This window comes from Hibiscus syriacus, unplaced genomic scaffold (genome assembly GCF_006381635.1).
Source record: "Hibiscus syriacus cultivar Baekdansim isolate YM2019G1 unplaced genomic scaffold, ASM638163v2 tig00111959_pilon, whole genome shotgun sequence".
Lineage (NCBI taxonomy): Eukaryota > Viridiplantae > Streptophyta > Magnoliopsida > Malvales > Malvaceae > Hibiscus > Hibiscus syriacus.
In genome coordinates this window covers 310,590-337,325 of record NW_024063223.1, presented here as the reverse complement: position 1 = coordinate 337,325, position 26,736 = coordinate 310,590, and the positions used below count along the sequence as shown (strand labels likewise).

The following is a 26,736-nucleotide window of genomic DNA, read 5'->3' as shown; positions in this document are numbered from 1 at the left end:
TATCTTTATCATTTTATTAATCTTCCTTTATTAATCATTTCCCTTTTCTTATCTATGTTGCAGCCAAGCTTATAATTCAAGGACATCAGTACTTGTCAATCCTAGATCGAGACACAATAAGGCTATCTACTCTCTTCTCCCAAAGCGTGTAGATCAGCCTACATCACAATATTTTTCTCTGTAGTTTGTTTTCAATTCATCGGTATTAGATTATTTGATTAGAATTATTTTGAATCTAAACTATTTTAAACTAAATTAATTTAATTTTAGATAATGAGTAATTTTCTTTACAGTTGAAAATATACATTGGAGTTGCATCAATTAACTTATCTCAGTGGTTAAAAGAATCGTTGTTTCCAAAGGTCACAGGTTCAAGCATTAACGATTATAATAAAGTGATTGAGCGTTCATTGTCAAATAATTGAGAGCATTTAGAGCATATATTACTTTGTAATCATCATATATTAATCCAAAAAGAAATATACATTGGAGTTGCTTATTTAATTTAGTGTCTTAATTTTGGACTTAAACATATCTCTTTAAAAAGACGTGTGTCAACTATCATTTATAAGTGTATCCAAATATCCAATAAATACACATAATTACTTGTTTTTAGTATTATATATTTTCTCATTTCAGTACTTAAACCTCTTTCGATTAATTTATATACTTAATATCATAAAGGTTATATTTTAAGTGCATATTCCGTAATAATCGTTAAAAAGATCGTTAAATGATGGTGTACTTCATTTAATGCTCATTTGTTAAAGACGAAAGGTTATGTTAAACACCTTGATAGACTTAGCCTTCCATTGATCCAAGAGTTGGTAACTAATTTAAACCTAATTAATTACTAGAGATGGCAATCGGGTCATTCGGGTCGGGGTCGGGTTGGGTCATTCGGGTCGGGGTCGGGTTGGGTCATTTCAGATCGGGTTATTTTGGGTTAGGATTGCATACGGTTTGGATTTGGTTCGGTTCGGATCGGGTTCGGGTTTAGTTCGGGTTGGGATTGGGTCAGGTCAAATCGGGTAGGTTGGTTTTTAGGTCGGGTCAAAATCAGATCGGTTAGAATTTGGGTCAGGTTAATTTCGAATCGGTTGGTTTCGAGTCGGGTCAATATCGGATCTGTTGATTTCATTTCAAGTCAAACTTTAGATTTTCAAGTCAAGTCGGTTTGGTTTCGGTTCGGATCAACCTTTAGATTTTAGAGTTAATTCGGGTTGTTTCTGGTTAGGTCAACAGTCTTCACTCTTTATCGTCTTAATCATTGATGCTACTCTTGTAATTCAAAAAATTTATGTCACTAAATATTTGTCACATCCCAAATTTGGAGTTAAAAGTTTTAGTTTAAAAGAATTAAATCAAATTAGAATATTTGGAAGTAAAAAATAACTTTATAAATCATAATAAATTTTAAGATTGATTGTAGTATTAACCCTTCAACAATTGTTTTTACTTTTATTATAACCAATTATCATTTATCATATTTAACTATATTTTTTTATTCTCATTTTATATTGTACAATTAGTTCATTGCCACATTTAGTAATAGTTTTTCTAGTTAAATCATCTAAGATCATATTCAATAAGCCAAAAAAGCATTCAAAAATTATATTCAAGTTCATGTTCAATCACTCAATTTTATTATTTCAGTACAATTGTGACGACAGAAAATGAATTGAAATATATATATATATACTATAATTCGTGTCGGTTTCGGTTCGATTCGGTTTATCTTAGGTTTTGAACTAATTTTGGTTTATCATATTCGGATCTATATAAGGTTTTGGTTCAGATAATCGGATATGGGTCAAATTTGCGAGGTATATTTATTACCTAAAAGTTATGATCATTTTGTCATGAATTATAATATAACGAGATGAACAAATCAATTTTAGAACTACACACAATACTTGAAACTATTGAACAGAATATTAAATCTGTCTAGTCATGTTCTAATGATTTAAAAGGCTTTAAGAAAAATAAAGACTGAGAAATCCATTACTCAAGCCAAGCCTAAAATTTAACGCAAGGCTAAACCCTCTAAGGAGGGAGTAATTTTCTTTTGCAATGAACGTATTCGGTGAAAGAGAAATTGCAAGTTGTATTTCGAGGATTAAAAAAAAAAAAGATTGATGAGGCCGACTCTTGATATATTTATGTTATACATATTTTCTCCTTCAAGTGACTACGTATTATATATCGGGTTTGGATAGATATAAAAATAGTAGACACGTGAAAAAAGACTACGTAGTTAGAATTGTTGCTTTAGCTATATGTTTATCACAATATGGGTCTAATGTTTTATTCAAGTTCTCATTAAAAATTTGTTATTGATGAGTTCTTCAAGTCTTGCAACTTCTCTTACCCAACCCAAATCGAAATGTTTTTATACTCCATTGCTTTAGTTTTAATGACTTAATTTGAGTCCATCTATTTCCTCTTAATTAAACTTAAATTAAAGTGATGGATTTTGTTTTTATAATTTAGATAATACTATTTTAAATTTAAATAATAATACTATTTACATGCTATTAATTTTAAGGTAGTTCGATCTCATATAAGCACTTCTTCAATATATATATATATATATAATTATAACTTAGTCAATTTTTTCATCATTTAATTTTAATAATTAATTTGTTCAGACATTTGTATACATGCACATCTATAGATAACACATGCACACAACTTTCCAAGATATTTACATGTTCCTAGAACCATGGCATCCACCATATATACATCTTCCCAAGGTTCTTGTGAGAGACTGCCTCTGCAATCAAACGTCGGGCCTGACCTTCTACAGCTAGCGGTAGAGACGGTGCGGCTCCAACGCCGACAACCACCCCTTGCAACCTTGCCTCGATATTGCTTATGGCCCGCTGCACCACTCAAACACATGCTTTAGTTGTTAGGCTATAAAGTATTTCATTGCATAATGAAACCTTTTGTACGAGTGTTGAACTAGTTGGAATGTGCAGAAAAATGTAGAGAAAATAGATGATCCAAACCTGTGCATGCGGATTCTGAACTTCTACACCACTGGATTTGTGAGACTTTGTCCACTCAACAAGAGGATCATGAATGAAAGTTTCAAGAACACTCATCAAGGTTTCCCTATGTGTCCTCAGAACTGAAAGTGTTATTTCACAAATCCTCAAAAAGACGCCCTCATATCCAGTGATTCCCAATCCATCAATCATGTTCTGTGCATTCCATGTCAAAAGCATGTGATTCAAAGATTACTATCAATGCAGTACTACATGCTCTAAAACCGAGATTGGGAATAAGACCAAGATTTCCATTCAACGAATTCAAGTAATTTAGCGAATCATGGATAACCAGTTTTAGTGCAAAATTGCATGAATCCATTTGTATTTACCTGGGTTAGCCTGAAAGGAACCAGCTCAGGCTTCTCCAACTGCAATCCCTTGTCAAATAAGCAACTAAAATCAACATGAACACAGTCACCTGTGGTAGAATCGAAAAGAATGTTCTCCCCATGTCGATCACCCAGGCCCACAATATGCCCAACCATGGACCAAACAGCTGTTGTGTGAGCATAAGCAACTCGAGCTCTAAACCAAGCAGCAGGCTCTGAAAAAGTAGTCAAAAACCACTGGTGGAAAACTGGTGGGAACATTGGGAGAATCTTGTTCTTCAACATCTCATCTTCTGGTATTTTGCCAGAGCATTGATCATAAATCCGTTTAATCTGGGGATTCGTCTTCTGCCTGTCAAATTTGCTACATGTGATATAAATGTCTTGAAGAATATGCCGTAGACCTCGAGTATGAGGCACCCATTCCACCATGCCACAGTCCTCTGTAAGAGGAATCACTGCAAACGTACGAATGTATAGCTTCCTCCTACGGCTTTCAGGGTACTTTGACAGTAAGCGGTTTATCATTGCAGTAAACTCCATCATGCGGGCATCTTTCCTTAGATCATCTTTGGGTTTGCAGAGGAATGGACGTTCAATGCCATCACTGCCCAATAATACAATCTGAAAGTACAACAATGGCATCATGCTTACAAAGATGATATAATGTTTCACTATATAGACTCCTCGGACAATTGATTTAGAGAATGTAATGGAGACCACATTCACTATAAAGTGACATACCGTAGAAACTATACAAAACTATGACGTAACTATCTAGTTTAGAAATCTACCTGACTTAGAGTCTTGAATTTAGATCAGAACAATAAGAAAAAGGAGGAAGTGGCTTACACGGTATTTCAATCACTATAAAATTCCCGATACAAATATAGGAAATTTATTTTAAATTTCATGTTGCTTTCTCAGACTACCTAAAATGCAGGAGCTAGACAAAGTTATGACATGAGATATAGGTAGGTGATTGCTGACCCAACCAAACTAAACAAGTACAAGAAAATAAATTAAAGGAAAAATATATCCCTCTTTTGGAAAAGAACCAGGAAGTGGGAATTACATACTTTCTTAGGTCGCTGAAGAGATGAAAGAATCTCAGCCTCATCAGCTATTCCAGATATCGTAGGGAGTTCCACACCAGAAAAGATATCAGAAGAAAGAGATTCAGTGAGATCCACATCATAGGTTGGCAGACTGACAGTAAGCGATTGTTGAATTGGCATGATAATTCCAAGAGGCATCATCCTTTTCAATGCACTAAATTCAGTTGAGATATTAATAGTCCTTGATTTTGACTGGCCGGCATGGAAACACAGCTTGATAAGATGATCAATCAGGCTAGCAAACTGCACAAACAAATTGTTACCACTAGTTCCTTGGCTAAAACCTTTCCGTGCAACTTGAATGATTTCTGCAGCTGCTTCCCGCCTAGAAGGAACTGTGGACTTTGAAACTGCTGCCATAATCCATAGTGCTTGTTGTGGATATTTCCGAACAACAGAAATGATGATGTTCTTGACCAATTTAACAATATCTTCATTTTGGTGGCAAATTCTAGAAACCAGCTGAGGTAGGACTGTTAACCACTGATAGGTTGGCAAATCCTTCAAACAGCCTCGCATTATACTAGTTACCTGCCAAAACATGAATCACATAAACAGTGTCCATCATTAAGGAATAGCTCAAAAAAGTGTCACAGCTTTTAAAAGAAATAACAGAAAAAGTTCATACTGAATTGTTGAACCTACCTTCCCTTGGACGTTTTTCAAATCCTTATTAGAGGCAGCTGCACTTCGCTGATAAATGCTCCCAAAGTCAAACCACAATGTTAACAACCTAGGAAGTGCTTGAAAAAGATTTTTGTGACCTCGATGAAGCCCCTTAGCATAGAATAAAAGTACATCAGGAAGATAATACCACCAGTGTTTTTCAGTGTTTGAGTTTGAAGTAGCAATGGCAGAAGCTGAGGGAATTATCCTGGGACCTAACTCAAAATTCTCTTCTTGACGCTTCCTGGCATCAACAAGTACTTCATCACAATATTTAGCCATATAAAAGTATCCTTTCTCCCACTTGGGTTGCAGTTCCCTCACCCTGGAATAAAGGCTCATTACATCCTCCTTCTGCTTCTGCCCGGTGTAATGAATCCACCTAGAATATAGGAGGAGGATTTTCGCAATCTCTTGGTTTTCATTCATAGCTTGAGTATCACAAGATAAAGGTTGTGGGTTAAGCGGAACCAGTGAAAGGCTAGTAATTGATGATATTGCTGCAGAACCTACAACCTCCACTGGCATGTTCAGAAGAGATTGCTGCAACTCAGCAATGGCACCATCAGAGCGTCTAGTGCTCCATAGAAGCTTAGCCTTTTCCATGTGAACATTTGGTGCCCCAGAAGCCTGTGCCTCTAGAATTGCTTGGTTGGCTGTTTCATAATGGCCAGCCAAACGACAGAGCTTTGCATATTGAAGCCAACATTTCCCAACTTGAGCACCAAGGCTACTGGCACCAAAAACCAGTCTCCTGAAAGCCAACAATGGCTCCCTTGCCCAGAGTGATGGTTGTGTAAACCTGAGTCTACTTTCCCAGTTCCCCATGACTATTGAGAATCCAAAATCACCCAGATGAAATGATTTCTCCAGGAAAGATTCATCAATGAGAAGAGTATGGAAGTCCTCTAGCTCTCGTAACAAGTGAAGCTTAACAATAATTGGATAAGCCCGTGTATAAGAATCCATGCCTGCAGCAGAAAGAGGTGCAATGAGAGATTGTTTGGATAGTGCAATTTTCTCAGCAACAGAGAACTGATCCTTCTTCATCATTGCCTGCAGTATCTTTGCCACATCCAGGTCAAAAGAAGCATTACTTTCAGAGCTGCTACATAGTAAGCCCTCTTCATCTGCCCCACTAAGGTACTCATCCATCAGGTCCCACCTTCCAAGCCTCCATGCAGCCTGCACACCCTGCATGCACCATGTTTTCTTGTATTTGGGTATTCTTGAAATTAGGCCATCCACATGAGTAACCATGGCCTGAAGATGGCACATATTTAATAAACAGTTGAGAACATCAGAATGCCTCTGAACAGAGGTCGGTTCCATCTGCAAGGCCTGCTCACAAACTGTCAAAACTTCTGCCCAGTTTCCAGCCTTTTTGTTTATTAAGAGTTGATCTTGTAAACTTAGTGACTTACGTAAGCATGCTAGTCCTGACAATCCATCAGGTTCATCCAGACAACTGTATATTTCCATTAGATATGAGATATCTTCATCTTCAAAAATGCCACTTCTCTCGGCAGCCGGATTAAAGGAACCTGATCTTCCTCTCACAAAAGATTCAAAGTACATTAAAGATCTTGCATAGGCCTGACACCTGAAAGAAGCCCTAGCAAGGGTAACCTTTGGAATTGCACTTAAAAGCTCAGAAACATATTTACACTGTACAAGTAGTTGATCTTGACTAGCAGATAAAGCCAAACTTTGATCCTTAGACTTGGATGCCTGCTGCCTTGATGCTGATGATAAAGAATGAGAGAGAGCAAGCTCTTGTTTAATGTCATCCACCCACTGACCAAGATTATCAAGAAGAGTAAAAACTGCTTGAATGCAAACTTCACTCTGTCCACCAGTTACTCCATAAACAGCTGCCCCACTGTTCTCTGAAGCTGCAGCATTAAGAACTGATTGGATTTCTTCTGTAATACCATGCCGTGCATCTTCCGTGCCATGACAGACAGCATTGAGGACTAAATATGGCAATAGATACATTGCTGTTTGCATATCATGGCGAACTATACCTCGACAAGCATTAAATATGCTTGCACGAGATCCGATTGCGTGTACGGTCAGCTTTTTTATCCAAGAGAAAATCCACCTTCTGAATGACATTGAAGGTCTATAAATTGGTCCCGCAGATGCAGAATCAGCCACATTTGGAAGCTGAAATCTAGAGGTCAAGCAAGGTGCAATTATCTCTTTAACATAATTAGAAAACCGATCCCATAATTTCTGACCCCTACTATTGTTCCCACTGCTACTATCAGAAGCCTTGATCCCCAAGGAACTGGTTTTTAAAGGTTCTTTATCCTTCTTAGCCTGTGATATGGAAGCAACATTCTCATCCAGTGATGCCTCACAACCTGCAATCTTTAAAAGCTCTTGTATAGCCAAAGCAGCAGAGTCCTGAACAACGGTATCGGGTGCCGCCCTGAAAGCCCTTGCTAGATGCTTATGAATCAACTCAAATATAAGGTCATCATCTGAGCATTGAATTTTAAAGCGTTGGCATGAAACGTTCCTTAATTTTGCAGGGTCTACTGCACCAAGAGCTCCAAGGCAATCGGCACACATTAATTTTAGCCGCTGTCCTACTAAAGTCCTTGATTCCTCAGCACAACCTCTGAGCAAAGATGTAATCATAGAGCTCAAAATATCCATGTCTGAACCACCTTCACCATTTACCAGAGCTGCGACATCTTCTTTTCTTAATTTCAGCAACTTGCTCAACTCACTGACTACCATATATCTTACATTCAGATTCTCATGATTCAGACCAGCAACAACATCTCGTAATTGAATTTTCAGAGTCATTGCTCCACGTGCTTCTTGTATTGCTTTGTTCACTTCCATTAAAGCTGGAATACTGGGCAAAAGAGGAAACTCATGAATATGCTCCTTCAAAATAACCCTGTTCTTTAATACAAGTCCTTCTAGAATTTCCACCACCTTATGCAAATTTGCAGACGAATTTTCTGTATCTTTCTCCAACAAGGGTATAAGAGCAGCAAAAACTTGAGAAATTACATGTTTAGTGCTAGATGGTGATACCATTGCCAACTGCACAATGAAATAATGCAATACAGAGAGCCCTTCAGATTGGAGTGATTCTTTACCAATAGCATGCATGAGAAGCACCATTAACTTTGGCACATAGGTATTCAGGTGTGAGCCCATCATTTTGATTAGCATCTCAATACGTTTCAAAGCTTGCTTCTGCAGTGAAAAATCCTCTGAATGGAGCATTTTTCTATCAATACTGTTAAGGAGGCCCACAAAATGATTCCTCAAGAAGCCTGAAAGGTCCTCAGCATCGGTCAGCACTCTAGCAACCTTTTTTATCATATGCGGCACTCTATCTAACCTATATAGAAGGCAATCAAAATCAGTACAGTCCCACCAACACTTTTTGTCTTATCAGTAAAACATTGAAATTCCGACTGTCATCCATAAAGATAATACAATGTAACCGAGTTAAAAAAAGGATACTTGCAAAGAGCTAATGAAATGAAGTAAACAACAGACCATGCAAAGTCAAGCCAACATGCACCATCACAAACACTCAGCAAAGTTCATGCAAGGGATATAAAAGGGTATTTCAATTAAGGAAGAAAATTAATCAATAAAAACATTTGACAAATCTAGCAATTTTATTCATAAGATTCTAAGATTTAATGGAGCGTTTATACCTATTGTTTATCTCATTCAAATCACCACCATCAAGGAAGCATATAAGTTCATCCAAAAGTGCAGGCAATGCAGCTGCAAAAATCTCTTGGTTATTAGAACCAGTTTGTGCATGGTAAAATTGTAAAGCAGAAAGCAACTCCTCATCTGCTTGGTGGAGAGCAAAGGCAAGAACTTTTGGTAGCCAATTTACTATCAGAGGTACCAAATCAATGTTTAAGCACTTGGCCAGCTCGTTTAAGGTTTCAACTGCTTGATTGTTATCCTGCTGTGACACTACAAGCTTTGGAAGAACAATTGGAATCATCTTGTTAAGTAGCTCTTTAGTTTCAACACCAAGAACTGCCTCTGCAAACTCTTTCACCACTTTTGGACGGCTTGCAAGCCTGGTAGATAGATAATCAAATACCTTGTTGCGAAGATAAACAGCTTTAGAAAGCAATGCTTCAAATCCTCCATTAAAATGAAAGCAACAAGTTTTGTGTATTAGTCGTGATGCATTCATTCTCACAGTCAAGTATGGATTGTCCAGTTGATCAACCAATAAGATAAGAGAACAGAGGAAGAGTTGACTATAAACATCAACTGCCATCATAATTTCTGCAGCGGAATCCAGAAGAGTCTCTACTATTTGGGGATCTTCAGTGGTTGCCAGAGCATTTTTAATCATATCCAAGAAGTTTTCCTCACTGCTTTTACATGAAGCATTCCCATCTGAAAATAGAAAACTCAGTATTGGATCTTTAAGGAATGAATTAATCTGAGTGCAGAATGCTTCTCTTATGGACTTCTTTCTGTTAAGCAGCAGAAAATCAATGCATTTAACCCACTCTGTTCTCAATTTAAGCAGAGCATCCCGAGGGCCGTGTAAAAGGATCCTTCGAATAGCTGTAACACAGGCAAGCTGAACATCTTCGGAAGACTCATCGTTAAGTAGATTAATATATAAAGAATGAAGATAAACAAAACCAAAATTGTGATCACTCCCCAAACTATTTGGTTCCTGCGGGAGTATGATTTTAGAATTTGGCTCATCCTTGTGCAAAACACTTCTATCACACTTTGAACACCAAAATCCTTGTAGCAAATAATCTGATGTCTCAACCTGTTTCTCATATTTGATATTTAAAAATAGTTTGCAGGAACATTTTTCTATTCCATCAACATCATGGGAAGACCCATATAGGCATGATAAAAATCCAAGACAGTATGGAATCACTTTCCTCACCTTTTCATGCTCATCTTTCTCCAAGGACCTGTTTATTCAAAGGGTGGACGAAACAAGCAAATGCATTCAGGTTAGGGATCTTTGCAATAATAATATTATCCATAAAATAAGATATCTTCCCTCTTCACCAACCCCTCCCGCTAAATAAAAAAATTGATTGGCCTATAATATTTTATCCAGATTCCTAGTGAACAAGCCAAATTATAGAACATGAGACCCTCATACTCCTTAACATGATAGGCAGGATCCTAAAACTTACAAAGGAAAGGAGAGTTTAATATTAAACTATTTGGAAAATCGGTTATCATTGGTGTTAACTGATCTCAAATTACTCACATGTCAATGCAACATCCTATTACCAACAGTTTGTAGCACACAACTAATCCGCATCGATAACTTTCCAATTAGAACAACAAATGATCATGCCACGAGTAGAGAGTAACTACTTCAATTACGAGTGTTACATGCAGAAAAAGGAATGCAACCGAATAGATGTAAAGAGATCATAAAAAATGGGTTGATATATGAATTTTCCAAACAAAATGAAAAAAATTTAATAGTCCAACAATAAGTTGAACAGGCTAATAATAGTCTAACGAAGAATTATCAAACTTCTTGATGCAGGAATCTAGTTACTTTGGAAACAGTAAGCCTTTATACATAACGCATAAAATGATATGACTTCCTTGCAGCAAAAATCATCATTAGTATGAATTGTGTTTTTAATATAGCATTTGAATGAAAGTTCAGAGTACATAACCAAACCTCATTATAAAAATCAAACAATACAAATGCTGCCAGATATGCAAATGAAGAAAAAAGTCCCATTTCTTACTTACCCCAATCTTCTGAACATGTTTGCTAGTGTATCAAGACCAGACCAGACCACAATAACTGGCATAGAAACAAGAGCTTCTTTTCTTACTTCTTCAACTTCATCATGAAGTGCTAAGTCCAGAACTTCAAAACCAGTTCTAGAACTAAATGATGGACCAAGCTTTGATGCAACTTGAATAGAGATGATTTTTCCTTTCCACAGAAGATGAAGCTTAGGGACCAGTCGAGCATGGGTCCATGGAAGTTTTAGCACCACATTTATGTCTGCCTCATCATTCTCACTCATCAACAGATTTTCTTCAAAGAATAGGGACCCAAATTAAGAAAAGTAGAAAAAAAAACCACATTAAGTACCAAATTATATGTCCATAATTAAGCTTCAACTGAAGTACATTTTCACAAAGGGGAAAGTGATTCAAGTTTCATATGTCACAACAAATCTGATTGAGATTAAGCTTAGTAGGATTGAAATGAGTTACAAGAACTAGTACAGAGAAGAAGAGAGATTATCAGAAACTATACCAGTGGACAGAATCAGAGAACTTAAATGATTAAGGTTTAATTTCAATTATATGCATATCTATAATAAACTTGATTTTTGGAGATGTGTATTCTTGGTGCATTCAGATATGAGATATATGAGTATGAGTTTTACTCAGCAAAACTGAAATATATTGGAAGCTATTTTCTTCATTTAGAGACTTAGAAGGCGCATTAAATTTTCAAGCTTGTTAGTAGAACATATTCCTAACTAAAGTTTCAGTGAAACTTCTGACAAAGCTCAATCCACTGTCTTACCTTTTATAAGCAGCATACTATGAATTCCTTCCAGGTACATGGAAATATCAACCATGATGGCACTCTCTTGCTTTGCCTGCATGTCATCAACAAAATAAAATGAAAACCAAGAAAACAAGTAGGCTGACAATAATTTTTCATTTTGCATATCTGAGGTTACCTGCACACAGATCCAAGGTATCCAAGACAGCATCTGACGAAAGATGTAGAGTGACATATTGGTCTGAGGATGTCTACAGAAGGCAATGGAAAGCTGGCTAAGAGCTGTTAACGCAACTTCTGGTCTTAAAGCGTCATTCTTTGCACTAGGAGCGTCTAAAGTTTTAACAAATAAAAGAAGTGACTCATGCATAGAGTCTGCATATCCTTCTCCTCCATAAGAAACTATATCAGTAATTTTAATATCCCCTGGAACATTAATGTTAGAAAACTTAACTTCTCCATCCATCTTTTGGCGTTTAACGTTGAAATCATCAGCATCAATGATACATCTTTTCTCCCCAACCTTTGGACTTGCCATTAGTTTATCACTTGAGATTGATAAAACCAAGTTATTATGATCTGCTCTCCCCCCAACATGGGGATAAAGAATGGATAGAGCAACCTCAAGACAATCAATCAACAAAATGCATGGCTCTGGACAACAAAGTAGATTAATAAGGGATTCAGGATTCCATATATGTGGGGGGCAAGTTCTTGAAATCCTTATATATGCAGTGCACAATGCAACCTGCAAATGCATATAGATCTATGAGTACTCAGAAGATAGTTGTATGGATGCATATATTGTTTGATTATAAATAATAACTGTATTCCTGAAACTTAATTTACCTTAAGCTCCATGCTTTTGGTTCTCCACATTGAGCGATGGAAAACATTAACTAAATTTTCAGCAGTTAGCTTGACAACATCATCAGGACAGCTAGTGTGCACTGTCCTAAGGCAACCACCTAAGCAGGAATCATATGCAGTGTTCCTGAAAAGGAATCACAGTAGAACACTAAGAATTACAACTATAAAAAACTATCAGCACCTAATGTCACTAGCATAAGAATTTTACATGAAGAATAAATAATCAGATTCAAGCATACATGTAATTACTTGTTGCTAGAGCTCTAGTTATAACCTCTACACAGTCCAAGTCTTCAAAAAGGTGATCATCATTTCCCAAACAAGAGCCAAAAGTCAGAATTCCTTGTACAATTATAACACCAAAATCTACATGTTGTTCATGGGGTGCCGATGTGAATTGACCATTTACCTTGTATAATCTTTCAGATAAAGTACAATTTATTATTCTCATTAATTAACGATAAGCACTCAACTCCGAACAAGATACTTGTAACTGATAAAATAGGTCACAGAGAAACCATCTTAGTAGGAAGTTTGCCATTCAAAGTTAGTAAATAACGGACACAATATATGTTACTCATCAAGCTCTAAAGCCTAATTAATATGATACAGGATAAGGTTATAGTCTCAAGAATTAGAAGTTAATCATTGCATCAGAATTTATAATTATTCACATGGTTCCTACACATTTAGATTGAGGCTTCGTAGGAACCTTTTATTCTTCAATTATACTTTTCTACAAAAAAGAATCAGAAATCAGAATGCGAACCTGAATACAGGTAGTCCCTCTTTGTCCTCACCTAATATGGTGCACATTGAGTGGATTAAATTCTCATGTGGAACAATATCATAACTCATCACTGATCCAATGACACGTGCAAAGTCAAAACATGCCTTCCAAAAAATTTAAATTGTCAGCCACCGTAACAAGTGGATGGTAGAAACCATGTGAAAAAACTAACTAAACCAAGATGTAAAAACTGCATTCAAGCTCATATCAAACATACACGTAACCTACCATTTGCAAATCAGCATCTCCATAGCATAAAAGGGTGCATGCAGCAAAAACAAATGATGTATTCATGAGTCCTTCCACGTATAGGGTTCCTTCAGCTAAGCATTTGGTAAGAAACTTTATGATCCAAGTTGCAAAAGGTTGCCACCTGTTTCTTCCCAAGAGGTTAATCAAAATGCCAGGGCCATCAATTGGTTTATTGCTTGTTGGTAGAACGCAAAGACATGTTGAATCACTTAAATTTCCAGAAAAGGACAGCTGGAAACACTTTAAAGTTAATCTTGTGGCTTCTGTAATTCTTGAGTTTACCAAAGAAAAGGATGCTATATACAAAATATCTGGATGAACACAAAGCTGAATTAGATTTCTTTTAACTTTTTCAGATACATCATACATTATAGTCAGGCTGCCAAATAACGGAGTCGCCATGTATTAGAACAAATGCAGATCATAAAATAGAACTAGTCAATTACATAAGAAAGCAGTCACCACAGAATATAACTTGAAGTCCTTACAACTCCTTTTACCTTCAATGGCACACATGGCATCAATGAAAAGCATCCGATATGCATCTCGAGATCCAGTACGAAGCATTGATAGAAGAGGTCCAACTGTTTCAAAAATTACTCCATGTCGAGAACTGAAATATGCAGATAATCGTTGAAAATACAGGAAAATATATAAAATAAAGAAAAACTATGAAAATGCAATTGAAAATTAAACAAAACACAAATACGTGACGAAGAGACGTCCAAAAAAATTGCATCGAACAACTGAATTTAATAGAATCGTCAACCTAAATGCAGGTTCAGAAAAAAATGGCAATATCCGACCAATCACGGGCAGCACAGCACTGGCTTTTCCATGATAAAAAACTCCAGGAAAATTCCTTGCTGTGTGAGAAATGAGCTTCAACACAGCTATGACTTCTCGTTCGTTGGCTGCAACATGTGGAACAGCAACAAAAATAAAACCATTTATAATTTAAGTCGCCAATTTCATGAAAACCCACTAAATACGAGAGAAAAACTAAATTATTAGCCAAGAGAACATAAAAAGAAAAGGCAAAAAGAAAGAAGAAAACCCAGAAAGTTAAACCCACATTTCATGCAGACATAGAGGCCCAAAAAAGAAGGGAAAATGGGTTTCGGGAAGGAGAGAGTACCAGAAGAAGAGGGAACAACGTAAGCGTGGAGAAGATTGGGAAGAACAGCACGGAATCTAGTCTCCAAAGCATCATCGTCGGAGCTACTGTCAGTGTTGTTTGGAGGAGTGGAAGAAGTTGCTGCAATGCGTTCACGAAGTTCGTGAACCAAGCTCGACAGGTTCCTACTGTTACTAGTACTAGTAGTATTAGCCATTGCAGATGTTCTCTTCCCTCCCAATTTTCAAACCTTGCGAATTTGGCTCTTCCTTTTTCCCTTTACCTCTTTTATCTCTCGCTTACGCTTTGCTGCTGGACAGCCCTTTTTAATTTCTGTGTCGGGTCGGACCCGTAATTGGGAAAGTTCCATAAATATCCGGTTTTTATGTAATGTGCTCCCATCTATTACACTTTTAAGTGGCTTAAATATCTGTATGACCCATTTACATGGCATTTTCTCTTAATTTAGTATCTAATTTTTCTTCGTTTCAATTTAATACTTATACTCGCACTCCGTTAACTAATTTGATATTTGTAAGTAAAAACGTCAAGTTCCATATACGTGACACCATTAGATTACGACAAAATATTATATGAATCCTTTTCATTATATTTATGATTTCAACTAATAAAAGTTATACCAATAATCAATACGTCTAATAGGATGATATCTTAGATCCTTTAAATATAATCAGATGTTCGAATTTTGATATTTATGAATGAAATAAATTGAGTTGGGATGATCACTCTTACGTCTACAGTATTCAATCTGAATTAGTCGATTAATAAATAAGAGATATTGTATGATCATACCAATTGAAACTAATGAAAATTATTTATATATTTTTATTTTTTTATGAGAATTTCAATGATAAATCTTTTTTTATATATAAATATGAACGTGTGCAGTTATTTGAAAGTTAATTATGAAAAATGAGGTAAGTGATTTAGATTGTAAATGGCACGACGAGAAGTATTATTCCTTTGTTCCATTAAAGATGTGTCTTATTAATTTTTTTATCAAGAAGTATAAAAATATATTTTATGAACTTTTAATAGAATAATTTTTAAATATATATTTTATAAAATTTAATTATTTATAATGTTTTATGGTCAAAATTTTAAAAATTAACTACTAGAAAAATTATAATTTTGGTGGGACGATAAATACTTATATTAATATTATTGATATAAATCATAAGTGTTATCCACCTATATATTTAATAGTTTAAGTAAAGACTGATCATGTTAAGTCGGATAGAATTATAAGGGTAACAAAATTTCCCCATTAAACATTTAAAGTTACAGTTTTCCTAAGAAACGCAAACCATAGGCTTTAATTAGGTGGAATTGGGCAGATAAGGTGGATTATTTGGTCCAATAGGGCAATAAGAAATTTATTTTGAGATTTACGATAAATGCTACAGTGCTCATGGAACTCGTCAGGTGGGGGTGATGAGTTCCATATATTTTTTTAATGGGCCGTGTCACATGGGTCCTATAGTCTGAATTAATTTAATATATCTTAAGGGACTTGTCACGCAGACATGACGAGTCCCAATAAAAAAATATTTTTTTGAAATTTTTAAAAGCATTGAAAAAATATTATTTTTATTACTGATGGAACTCGTCACTCGAATAATTTTGAATTTTTTTATTGTTGGGATGACCGTTGTTGAACGGGCAACTTTTAAAAAAATCAATAGGTGTGACGAGTTCCAAAGGCTATTTTCAATTTGAAAAAACTAGTCGTTGGGTAGAGTAGTATAAATAGATGTTTGGGTTGGATTGATTTTTCACTTGGAATCAAACATTCTATTGAGAGCAAAAACTTTTGTGTTGAAGATTTTGTGTTGAAATGGCCTCAAGAGAAGAAATGTTGCATCTTGATGATGTTCATATTTCGTTGACCGAGCTGCCTCCCATACATCAGCCTCAACATCCACACCTTATCCCTCTGAAGCAGCCTCAAAAACATCGGACTCATCAACTAATGGTGTATCATCATCGTCTAACAATGGAACAATATCTTCATCATCCTCGTTAAATTCAGCAAGGCTTTCACCGAACCGTACAACAAGGTTATCATCAGCATCACTTCCATGTGGTTCAGAGGGTCATGCTTCTTCTATTCTTCGAGTTGGTACTGATGAGGTCGAAATATCAGTTGTAATCGTGGTTTCAACGTAAAACTCCACCATATTATTATTTGATGATTGATGAAGTCTAACCATAACAGCGACATCATTGTCATCATCAAGCTGGATTTTTCCATATGTGATTGGATTTAAGGAGATCAGGTGCCGATAACTTTAACATAAAACATAAGCTCCAAGTTTTCTCTCAATTTTTTGCTTCATTTGGTGATTAGATACATCTACATGGAACATCATATTGATGGGCATGTGTGACTTAAACACAACACCAACATCTGTTTGTAGAAATTCTCCATTATAATGTACAATTGTGAAGAATTTGTTGCTCATTATTTGAAATGTACTTAGTTAGAAAAAAGGAGTTTATTGTGTAAGATATTGAAGATGAAATGAGTGTTTTGTGTGTGTAAGAGATGAAAGGAGTGTTTTATGTACTATGTTAAATTTTTAGCCGTTGGAACTCATCAAGTCAGCGTGACGAGTTCCATTGAATTTAAAAAAAAAATTGCTCATTCAAAAACAGTCAATCCAACGGTCAATAAAATCAAAATTATACTTGTTGGAACTCGTCACATCGGCGTGACAAGTTCCATCAGTAATAAAATAATATTTTTTTCAATACTTTTAAAATTTTCAAAAAAAAGTTATTTTGTATTGGGACTCGTCATGCCCACATGATGAGTCCCTTAAGATATATTAAATTAATTCGGGTTGTGGCACCCACGTGACACACCCCATTAAAAAATATATCCCATGAAACTCGTCCCGTCGGCATGACGAGTTCTATGGGCACTGTAGCATTTGTCATATATCCCAAAATAAATTTCATGTTGCTCTATTAGGGCAAATAATGCACCCGCTATTTGAATAATCAATGGTAAAAAAGTGACAAAAATGTGATAAGACAAAATGGTGCCATGTAAAAAAGGAAAGTGTTGAACTATATTTTGATATAACAATTAAGGCAAAATGTTTTTCGACTTGAATTGAATTTATTCAAAGATTTTCAAAGTTTTCAAAACTAATTCAAAATCCTTAAAATTTGGAATTGAGCACAAAACAATTTTCTGGACAAGCAGTATTAATACCTCATGAACAGTATCGATATTATTCTTATGGTACCGATACCAAGGTAAGGGAAGTACCGATACTCACTGGGTAGTATCAATACTACCAGCATTGCTCAAATTCCAGAATGTAGAAATGGTACCGATACCCAAAGGGGTACCGATACTACTTTGTATAATAGTATTGATACCATATACATAGTATCGATACCATCAGGCCCCAATGGCTAGTAACGGCTAGTTGATTTAAAAATAAAAAAGGTAGTATGATACATGCATCACAAGGCTCACATCAAAGGAAGAAGTAATAACTCTTCCAAATGATCCACTCGTCCAAGCTTTGGAAAAGAAGATCAGAACAGTAGCAGACTTGAGACGACTTTTTGAATGGGATCCTGATCTTATTTGGTCAACATATCTTCTGTAGATACAACCTTCTGTCTCTTATCTTTCCAACGGTTCTTGAATCGTATCAATCTGATATCGGGAACTCAAGATATGGCCATTTTACTGAAGACGGTGTATGCAGAAAATCCTATACGGGATTAATACGGGATTTTGTAAATATTACGAATTTTCAATATTTTTATTGATTATTTGTAATTATAACTTAATATATGATGATGCATTATCTTTTAGGATTAGATTTATTATTTTATTAGGAATTAAGGTTGGGTTAAAATATTATCTTTAGTTATTATTATTTTATTAGGAATTAGAGTTAAGACATGTTTAGTTTATTATTATTTTATTCATTAGTTATTTAGGACCTTTAGAACTCAGTCCCTATATAAAGGAGGCTTCATTCTACTTTGTAAATCAGATTTCTTTGATCAATAATACAACGAGAGTTTGTTTTTGCAAGTGCTGATTGCCTTGTGCCTTCGAAGCTTCTTCTCCTGGAGTTCTTTCAAGTTCTTGTGAGGGAGATTAATCTTCACACTCCAATTTGCCTTTTTCATCGCGACTAGGAGGGTTGGTTAGAGCCATTTATCGTGTTTGCCTTTTCATTGCGACTAGGAGGGCTCGATAGGACACTTATCCATCAATTTTTCCACAAATCCATCCGCACCATCAATCATCTTTACTGTTCACCTTCATAAGGGAGATATTTTGATTTCTTTATTATCTTATTTCATCTTTCATTTATTTATCTTTTGTTTATTTTATTCTAATTGTGTTGTCTTGATTCCAGCACATAAAAGAAACCCTAAATAATCCTAGCGATTGCCGCCACCTTCCCATATTCATCACCTTTGTTCTTCATCGAGTCTAGAGCTTTCTAGGTTTGATTCTTCAACAAGAGCAACGTTCATCAATCCGCCACCGCTTCCCTATCAATTGGTATCAGAGCTGGGCCGATTCTTGGAGAGAAACAAGCAATCTTGCTTGTTCTTGCACACAAAACCGTCAAGGTATCCCAACGGAGCTAGTTCACAAATGATTCAGCGTTTCAGGTTCTTTTTATTTAATTTTAATTTTGATTTAAATCCTTCTTGTTAGTTTGCTATTTTTTTTTCAAAAAAAAAAAGGCAAAAAAAAGCCAAAATTTTAAAAAAATTTGCAAACGAATGTATTTAGGACTGATTTTATCCATAAATTATATTCATTCTAAGAGTAATCCCCAGTCCAAATTTCACCCCAATCGGAGTTCATTGGAGCCTTCAAATACATCATTCAAGTTTCATCGGTAGATTCGGTTTAGAATCTTGTCGAATTTCTTGAAAATTTTACAGGAGGAATTTTGTGGTGAAAATTTCCAGATTGAAACTTCATATATTGGAGATCATTCACACAAAATATCAGAATTTTTGGAGATCAAGAACAACTTCGAAAAAAGTGATCAAGAAAAATAGATTGTTTGAGGACTCACCGTTCAACAGAGTCTACTGGATACTACTGAAGGTATTTGGTTCTGAAATTTTACAGGTGGTTTCTTGACGCATCGAAAAACATTCAAGAAATTTTTCAGAATTTTTGGACATCGGTGACCCCCTCAAAAATGTTGCTCAAGTTGATCTAGCGTTTTCTAGGTTTTCTGGTTTGGTCCCTTTTTTTCTTTAACTCTTAGTGCTTTAGGTTATTTTGTTTTTCCCTGTTATTTTTCTTTTTCATTATCTAACACATTATCTTCCTTGTGTTAGTAGGACTAAAGAGTTTGCATACTTCTTCCTTCTTTGCATTCTTGTTCTCTTGGAGTCTAACCTTTGTTTGGCCTCTTAGAGCTTTTAGGTTTTTCTTATCGCCTTTGCTAGTAATCAAACTCCGATACGAACTGTGAAAGACTACTTGGTAAAGTGAGTTTTAAAGAGTACAAGATCGGCTTACTTGCCTCTCGTTGTGTTACTTTCTTGGAGTGACTTGTGAGGTTTCTTGCTTTGTTGAATTTTCTTTCTTTTATTTTTATTTTACTTTAAAATTTTCTTTTGAGTGTTATGATTTCAGAATGGGCGACACTAACAACAAGACACTTACGGCTATCTTAGCCACACTTGCCCGACTCATAACTCAAGTTGAAAGATTTGATGAAATCGTGAGAGAACGACAAGAACCACAACTGGATCTACCAAACCATAATCCAAGACCAAACAATGCTGAACTTTTGGTACCCGGGAAAGAACAACCATGTTTCCAAGCACCCAAACTCTTTACAAAACCAAAGTTCACGATCCCGTCTTTCAAAGGAGACAACGATCTAGACAGGTACATCGAATGGGAAGGAAAAGTTGATCTCATGTTCGCATACCATGACTGCCCCCAAGTTAAACAAGTTCACCTCATCACCATACAATTTGAAGGATATGCTCGAACTTGGTGGATGCAAACAAGGAAAAAGATCCAGAACTTCCAAATTCCAACAATCACTTCTTGGACCGACCTCAAACAAACCATGAGGAAGCGATTTCTACTGACACATTATACACGAGAAGTTAAACTACGACTACACTAACTTCGACAAGGTAGAAGTTCAGTTGAAGACTACTACAAGGAGATGCAGTCCTTACTCAATAGGGCTAACATAACCGAAAAAGAAGACGTCACCGTGTCAAGATTCGTCGTCGGCTTGAACTCAAACATCACTGATATTCTTGACCTCCATGGGTACGAAAACCTTAAAGATACACTAAAGAAAGCAATGACAATCGAAGCACAAATCCAGAGGAGATTTCGAGAACATTACCAAGGTACTTCATCCTCTTACCAAGGTAATCATTCAAATCCTTCCTCATCTTCTGCTCCATCTTCTCTGAAAAAGCCAAGAGATGACAAACCTGACAAGGAGAAAGAACGACCAGCAAAGAATGACACACTTCCAGCCACTAAAGATCAAATTTGTGAGGAGGTAGGGAAATCAAAAAAAGAAAAAGTTGAGAAAGAGGCAAAAGAAAAAGAGGTCACTAGTTACAAAAGCCAAAAGCATAATGACCCATGGGAGGTGAGTGAACCTAATTGTGAGAAGAAAAGAGTGACTCAAAATCTACGTGTGAGCACAAAAGAATTTAGAGAGAACCTTCTTTACAAACAGCCTTTCATCCTTGTTCGCTTTAGAGAATCAATTGTTTCGATTTCTAACATTAACAAGGATTTGCCTAGTGTGTTTTCATCTTTGTTACAGGATTTTCGAGAAGTGTTAGGTGATCCACCTGACGGATTACCACTGGAAAAAGGAAAACAACACCAAACCAATCTAATTCAAGGTTCCATCATACCTCGTCAAACATACAATCTCGAAGAAACCAAAGAGTTAGATTTTTTACAAAAATGATACATCCATGAAAGCCTTAGTCGTAACGTCATCTTAATGACGAAACATGACTTGAACAACTCCACATGCTTTATAGTTCGTGCACAGGGAATCCATGTAAATGATGAGAAAGTAAAAGCAACACGAGACTAGCCCACACCATCTTCCATCGCCAAGAGTTGTCGAATAGTGCTAGGTGACCCTCCTGACGGGTTACCAACTGAAAGCCCTAATCACTATGTCATATTAATGAAGAGTCACGATTTACGAGAGTCCAAAGGTAAGTATTTTATTACTCATTTTAATGACATTGTAACGTACTTCTTCTCCTTCTTACAAGGTAAGGCTCGTGAAGTTGTCATCCATACTAAACACAACTCCTTTAAGTGCGTAACATACCGAGGTAAGCAAAACACAGTTGACGATACACTACCACGAAGGTATACTCTTACCTATCAAACTCATATTACTATTCCGAGAATTGAACATATCAAAGATGTATATCACGATAACTCGGATATTTCTGATATTTCTACCCATACTTTTAAAAGTGCTTTTAATGAGCTTTATCTTGTATATGAGTTTCCTTGCCAACTAAATAGGTTCTACAGTCCACAAATATCCTCCTGGGAATCATTAATTCATGAACCACACTTAGAAGACTTAAGGGATTACTTTAACAAACCAGTTGACATGGTTTTTAAACACTCATTCTCACCACACACGAATAAAACCATGGAGAAATTATCTGAAATAATCATACAGAAAGCCAACAGTGGCCGGCGCCATGTTGAATTTCAACCAAAACATCATATTGCAAGACTTGTATGGAAAGAGGATTCAAGATTACAAGAAATCAGTTCCTACAAAGAAGAAACCTCGACTAAAACGCATAAGACACATCACATTGATCCTGGTAAATGTTTCACAAGTTTTTCTTTCAACACATCTAAATCTCTTTCTTTTGGATTTTCAGATTCGAGGACGAATCCTTTTGAGGAGTGGGGGAATGATACATGCACCAGAGTCCATAATACATGCTTCTTTGGACTAATGTTTCTACTCGAACCTATTAGAAGAACAAAGTCTCGAAGATTCAAAGCATATCTATTCGGTAAGCATAATGTGAATGAATTATTAAACTATTCTAATTTTGCTCCCTTTAATGTTTCAGATTCGAGGTCGAATCTTTTTGAAGAAAGGGAGGATGATACATGCATCACAAGGCTCACATCAAATGAAGAAGTAATAACTCTTCCAAATGATCCACTCGTCCAAGCTTTGGAAAAGAAGATCAGAACAGTAGCAGACTTGAGACGACTTTTTGAATGGGATATTGATCTTATTTGGTCAACATATCTTCTATAGATACAACCGTCTGTCTCTTATCTTTCCAACGGTTCTTGAATCGTATCAATCCGATATCGGGAACTCAAGATATGGCCATTTTACTGAAGACAGTGCATGCAGAAAATCCTATACGGGATTAATACGGGATTTTGTAAATATTACGAATTTTCAATATTTTATTGATTATTTGTAATATAACTTAATATGATGATGCATTATCTTTTAGGATTAGATTTATTATTTTATTAGGAATTAAGGTTGGGTTAAAATATTATCTTTATTATTATTTTTATTAGGAATTAGAGTTAAGACATGTTTAGTTTATTATTATTTTATTCATTAGTTATTTAGGACCTTTAGAACTTAGCCCCTATATAAAGGAGGCTTCATTCTACTTTGTAAATCAGATTTCTTTGATCAATAATACAACGAGAGTTTGTTTTTACAAGTGTTGATTGCCTTGTGCCTTCGAAGCTTCTTCTCCTGGAGTTCTTTCAAGTTCTTGTGAGGGAGATTAATCTTCACACTCCAATTTGCCTTTTCATCGCGACTAGGAGGGTTGGTTAGAGCCATTTATTGTGTTTGCCTTTTCATTGCGACTAGGAGGGCTCGATAGGACACTTATCCATCTATTTGTCCACAAATCCATCTGCACCATCAATCATCTTTATCGTTCACCTTAACAAGGGAGATATTTTGATTTCTTTATTATCTTATTTCATCTTTCATTTATTTATCTTTTGTTTATTTTATTCTAATCGTGTTATCTTGATTCCAGCACATAAAAGAAACCCTAAACAATCCTAGCGACTGCCACCACCTTCCCATATTCATCACCTTTGTTCTTCATCGAGTCTAGAGCTTTATAGGTTTGATTCTTCAACAAGAGCAACGTTCATCAATCCACCACCGCTTCCCTATCATAGTACCTATACTCCCTTTAGGAGCACCGATACCCTCTGTACTGGGTAGTTTTATTTTGTAGAGTTTTTATCCCCAACGGCTAGAAACAGCCACAACTTCATTCCATCATATAAATACAAGTTCAAGACACTTGAAGAAGGGTTAGAACACATATCCAAGCAATCAAACACAAGAGAAAAAATTTTCGTTCTTATTTTTCTATTTTCTTGTAAATATTGTGTTTTAGTGAGCTTAAAATTTGTAAACACCCTACCTTTGAGAAGTTTTATTGTTTACTTTTTTTTCCTTTTGTAAAAGGGGATTGGTTCTATCTTAGCCAATTGAAAAGATAGTGAGTTGTAAAGGTTACTCTTGATCCTTGAAAAAGAAAGAACAAATTAGTGAATTTATTAGAAAATTCTTAGTGAGGAGCTAAGATAGTGGAGGTATACTTAGTTGAGAAGTCAAACCACTATAAATTCTTGTGTCTATTGTCTTATCTTTTACTCTCCTTACTCTCTAAACAAATTTTTATCAATTCACCCCCTTTGCACATTTTTCGGTTGTTTGATTTGAGCCTCTCCGATCCTAACAAGTAGTATCAGAGCTTGACTCGTTACAATGCTTCACATCCTTGAAACGATCCTTGAAGAAGCTCTATCGATTCCCGACGCAACCGATAAAGAAATGGCTTCAACCTCCGGTGCCTATTACATTAAAGATTCACAATCGGTCAACAAGCCACCTTACTTCAATGGAGAAAATTATGCCTATTGGAAGAATAGGATGGTGCTCTTCATTAAAGCCAACGATCTAGGAGCTTGGATGTAACATCCTCAATATCGGGTTAGTGACTAAATTGTTAAACTTCAGAATTTGGTGACTAAAGTATAATAATTGAATAGAGTAAGGACTTATATTGTAAATTTGGTATAGGGTTTAATTACATGGAAGATGGAATTGAAGGACAAGATGGTAATTGGCAAGTAAATAATTTAATTGGGTTATGGTTATATATTAACCATGTGGAAGTGAAGGAAGCAAAACAAGCTTCTAGAGTTCTCTTCCTCTTCTTCTTCCTTAATACGTGAGAGCCAAAACAAAGGTGAGTTTTCTGGTTAGTTGGTTTCTTGTTGAATTCAAGGTTGGTTTATGATCATTAGATGATAACTAAGCTTAAGGAAAGCTTAAGTTATCTTAAAATCAAAAGATGATGGAGTAAGGAGAGATTAAAGATTAAGAGTTCTTGAATGAAATCTTGAAATATAGTTCATAATTAGAATTGGAAGTTGGATTTGACTTGTCATCAATCTAATTATAGAATATGAAGTGTTAGAATTAGATTTAAAATATGTTGGAATTTTAGTGTGATTCTTGAATGCTATGTGGATGATGGGATTTTGAAGTTAAAGAGGTATTGAATGAGTATTAATTGGTTTAAGTAGGTGTAGGTAAGTTGAGGATATGAAAGGGGTTGAAATATGACATAATTGAGCTAGAAGGAAGTAATTTTCGTGCTTAAAATGTAATTATGGGCTATGGTGTATCGGTACCCATTCAACAGGTATCGATACATCATGAGTAAAATGCAAAAAAAAATATTTAAAGGGGTACCGATACCTTCACGAGTGTATCGATACCCCCTTAAAATGAAAAATTTGAATGTAATTTGGGTACCGATACATAGGTAGTGTATCGATACACCCGTCAAGGGATGTATCGATACACTAGAGAGTGTACTGATACCTACCTTAAATAAGATATGAAAGTAGTCTTTCTTTTAGTTTAAGAAATAGAAGATTATAATATACCAATTAGAATACTGATATGTATCAATGTGTTATTATGTATATATAGAACGTAATCCTATTCTGGAACAATCAAAGAATTAGGATCAAGTCAAAGCAAGCAAGGCTAAGGTGAGTGCACATGCTAGATAAAGGGTATGGAGATAAGACTTATGATAAGTCTATCTCTTATAGTTGAGTTCATGATTTCATATTCATGTACATGTATACATATATATATATATATATATATACATATTGGTTATAGTAATTACATGCATAAGTCATCCATGTTATAATATGACAATATGTGTGATGAATGATATCATCAAAGGATAATTCTAAGCTATGTATGAAAATATAAAGAATCATATATGTGCATGTGATGTGTTTATATGAGAAAGATAGAAGTGATTTGAAATGTGACAAATACTTATAATTAAGCCCATGTTATATGATATGAGAGTTGTAGGTATAATTGGCATACTAAGTGTCGAGGGATTATGAGTGGTCCTTCGGGACATAGTGGTTCTTCGGGACATAGTGGTCCTTTGGGACGTAGTGGTTCTTCGGGACATAGTGTCTTTCGGGACAAATATTCAATGCCCCTAGTGGGAATTATTCGAGCTGTGCTGACAACATTGTGCACAACCTCAGTGTACCCACGTACCTCCTGTTCTCAATAATGTACATGGGCATCCAAAGATAAATTGAATGAAAACTCTTATAAGACATTAATGTTCATTTGTGCATATCATATTTATATATGTCATAGTATAGTATATACATGTACATTGCAATGTCATAATGAATTGATAGTAGTACGTGTTCATGATTTTATTATTATTATGTGTTCATATTATGCCTCACTAAGTCTGTGACTTAGAGTGTAAGTGATTTACACGTAGGTACCAAGAAATGAGAAGATCAAAAATAGGGGTGGCAAGAACAACATCATTACTAGAAGATCAAATCAGAAGTAATTGGCAAAG

The 26,736-nt window shown here is 35.6% G+C and overlaps 1 protein-coding gene across 1 annotated transcript; it reads right to left on the bottom strand.

Annotated features, from left to right (window-relative positions):
* Positions 1-2,672: 2,672 nt before the first annotated feature.
* LOC120173574 (serine/threonine-protein kinase ATR) lies at positions 2,673-15,007 on the bottom strand. Its single transcript, XM_039180690.1, has 15 exons — positions 14,758-15,007; positions 14,389-14,533; positions 14,120-14,232; positions 13,596-13,930; positions 13,347-13,471; positions 12,557-12,701; positions 11,886-12,455; positions 11,726-11,801; positions 10,930-11,242; positions 8,865-10,118; positions 5,149-8,539; positions 4,465-5,034; positions 3,386-4,009; positions 3,015-3,209; positions 2,673-2,885 (listed from the first exon to the last, which is right to left on the bottom strand). Exons 1-15 carry the CDS (start codon positions 14,951-14,953, stop codon positions 2,718-2,720), a joined length of 8,220 nt encoding a protein of 2,739 aa, XP_039036621.1. The 5' UTR covers positions 14,954-15,007; the 3' UTR covers positions 2,673-2,717.
* Positions 15,008-26,736: the final 11,729 nt, after the last annotated feature.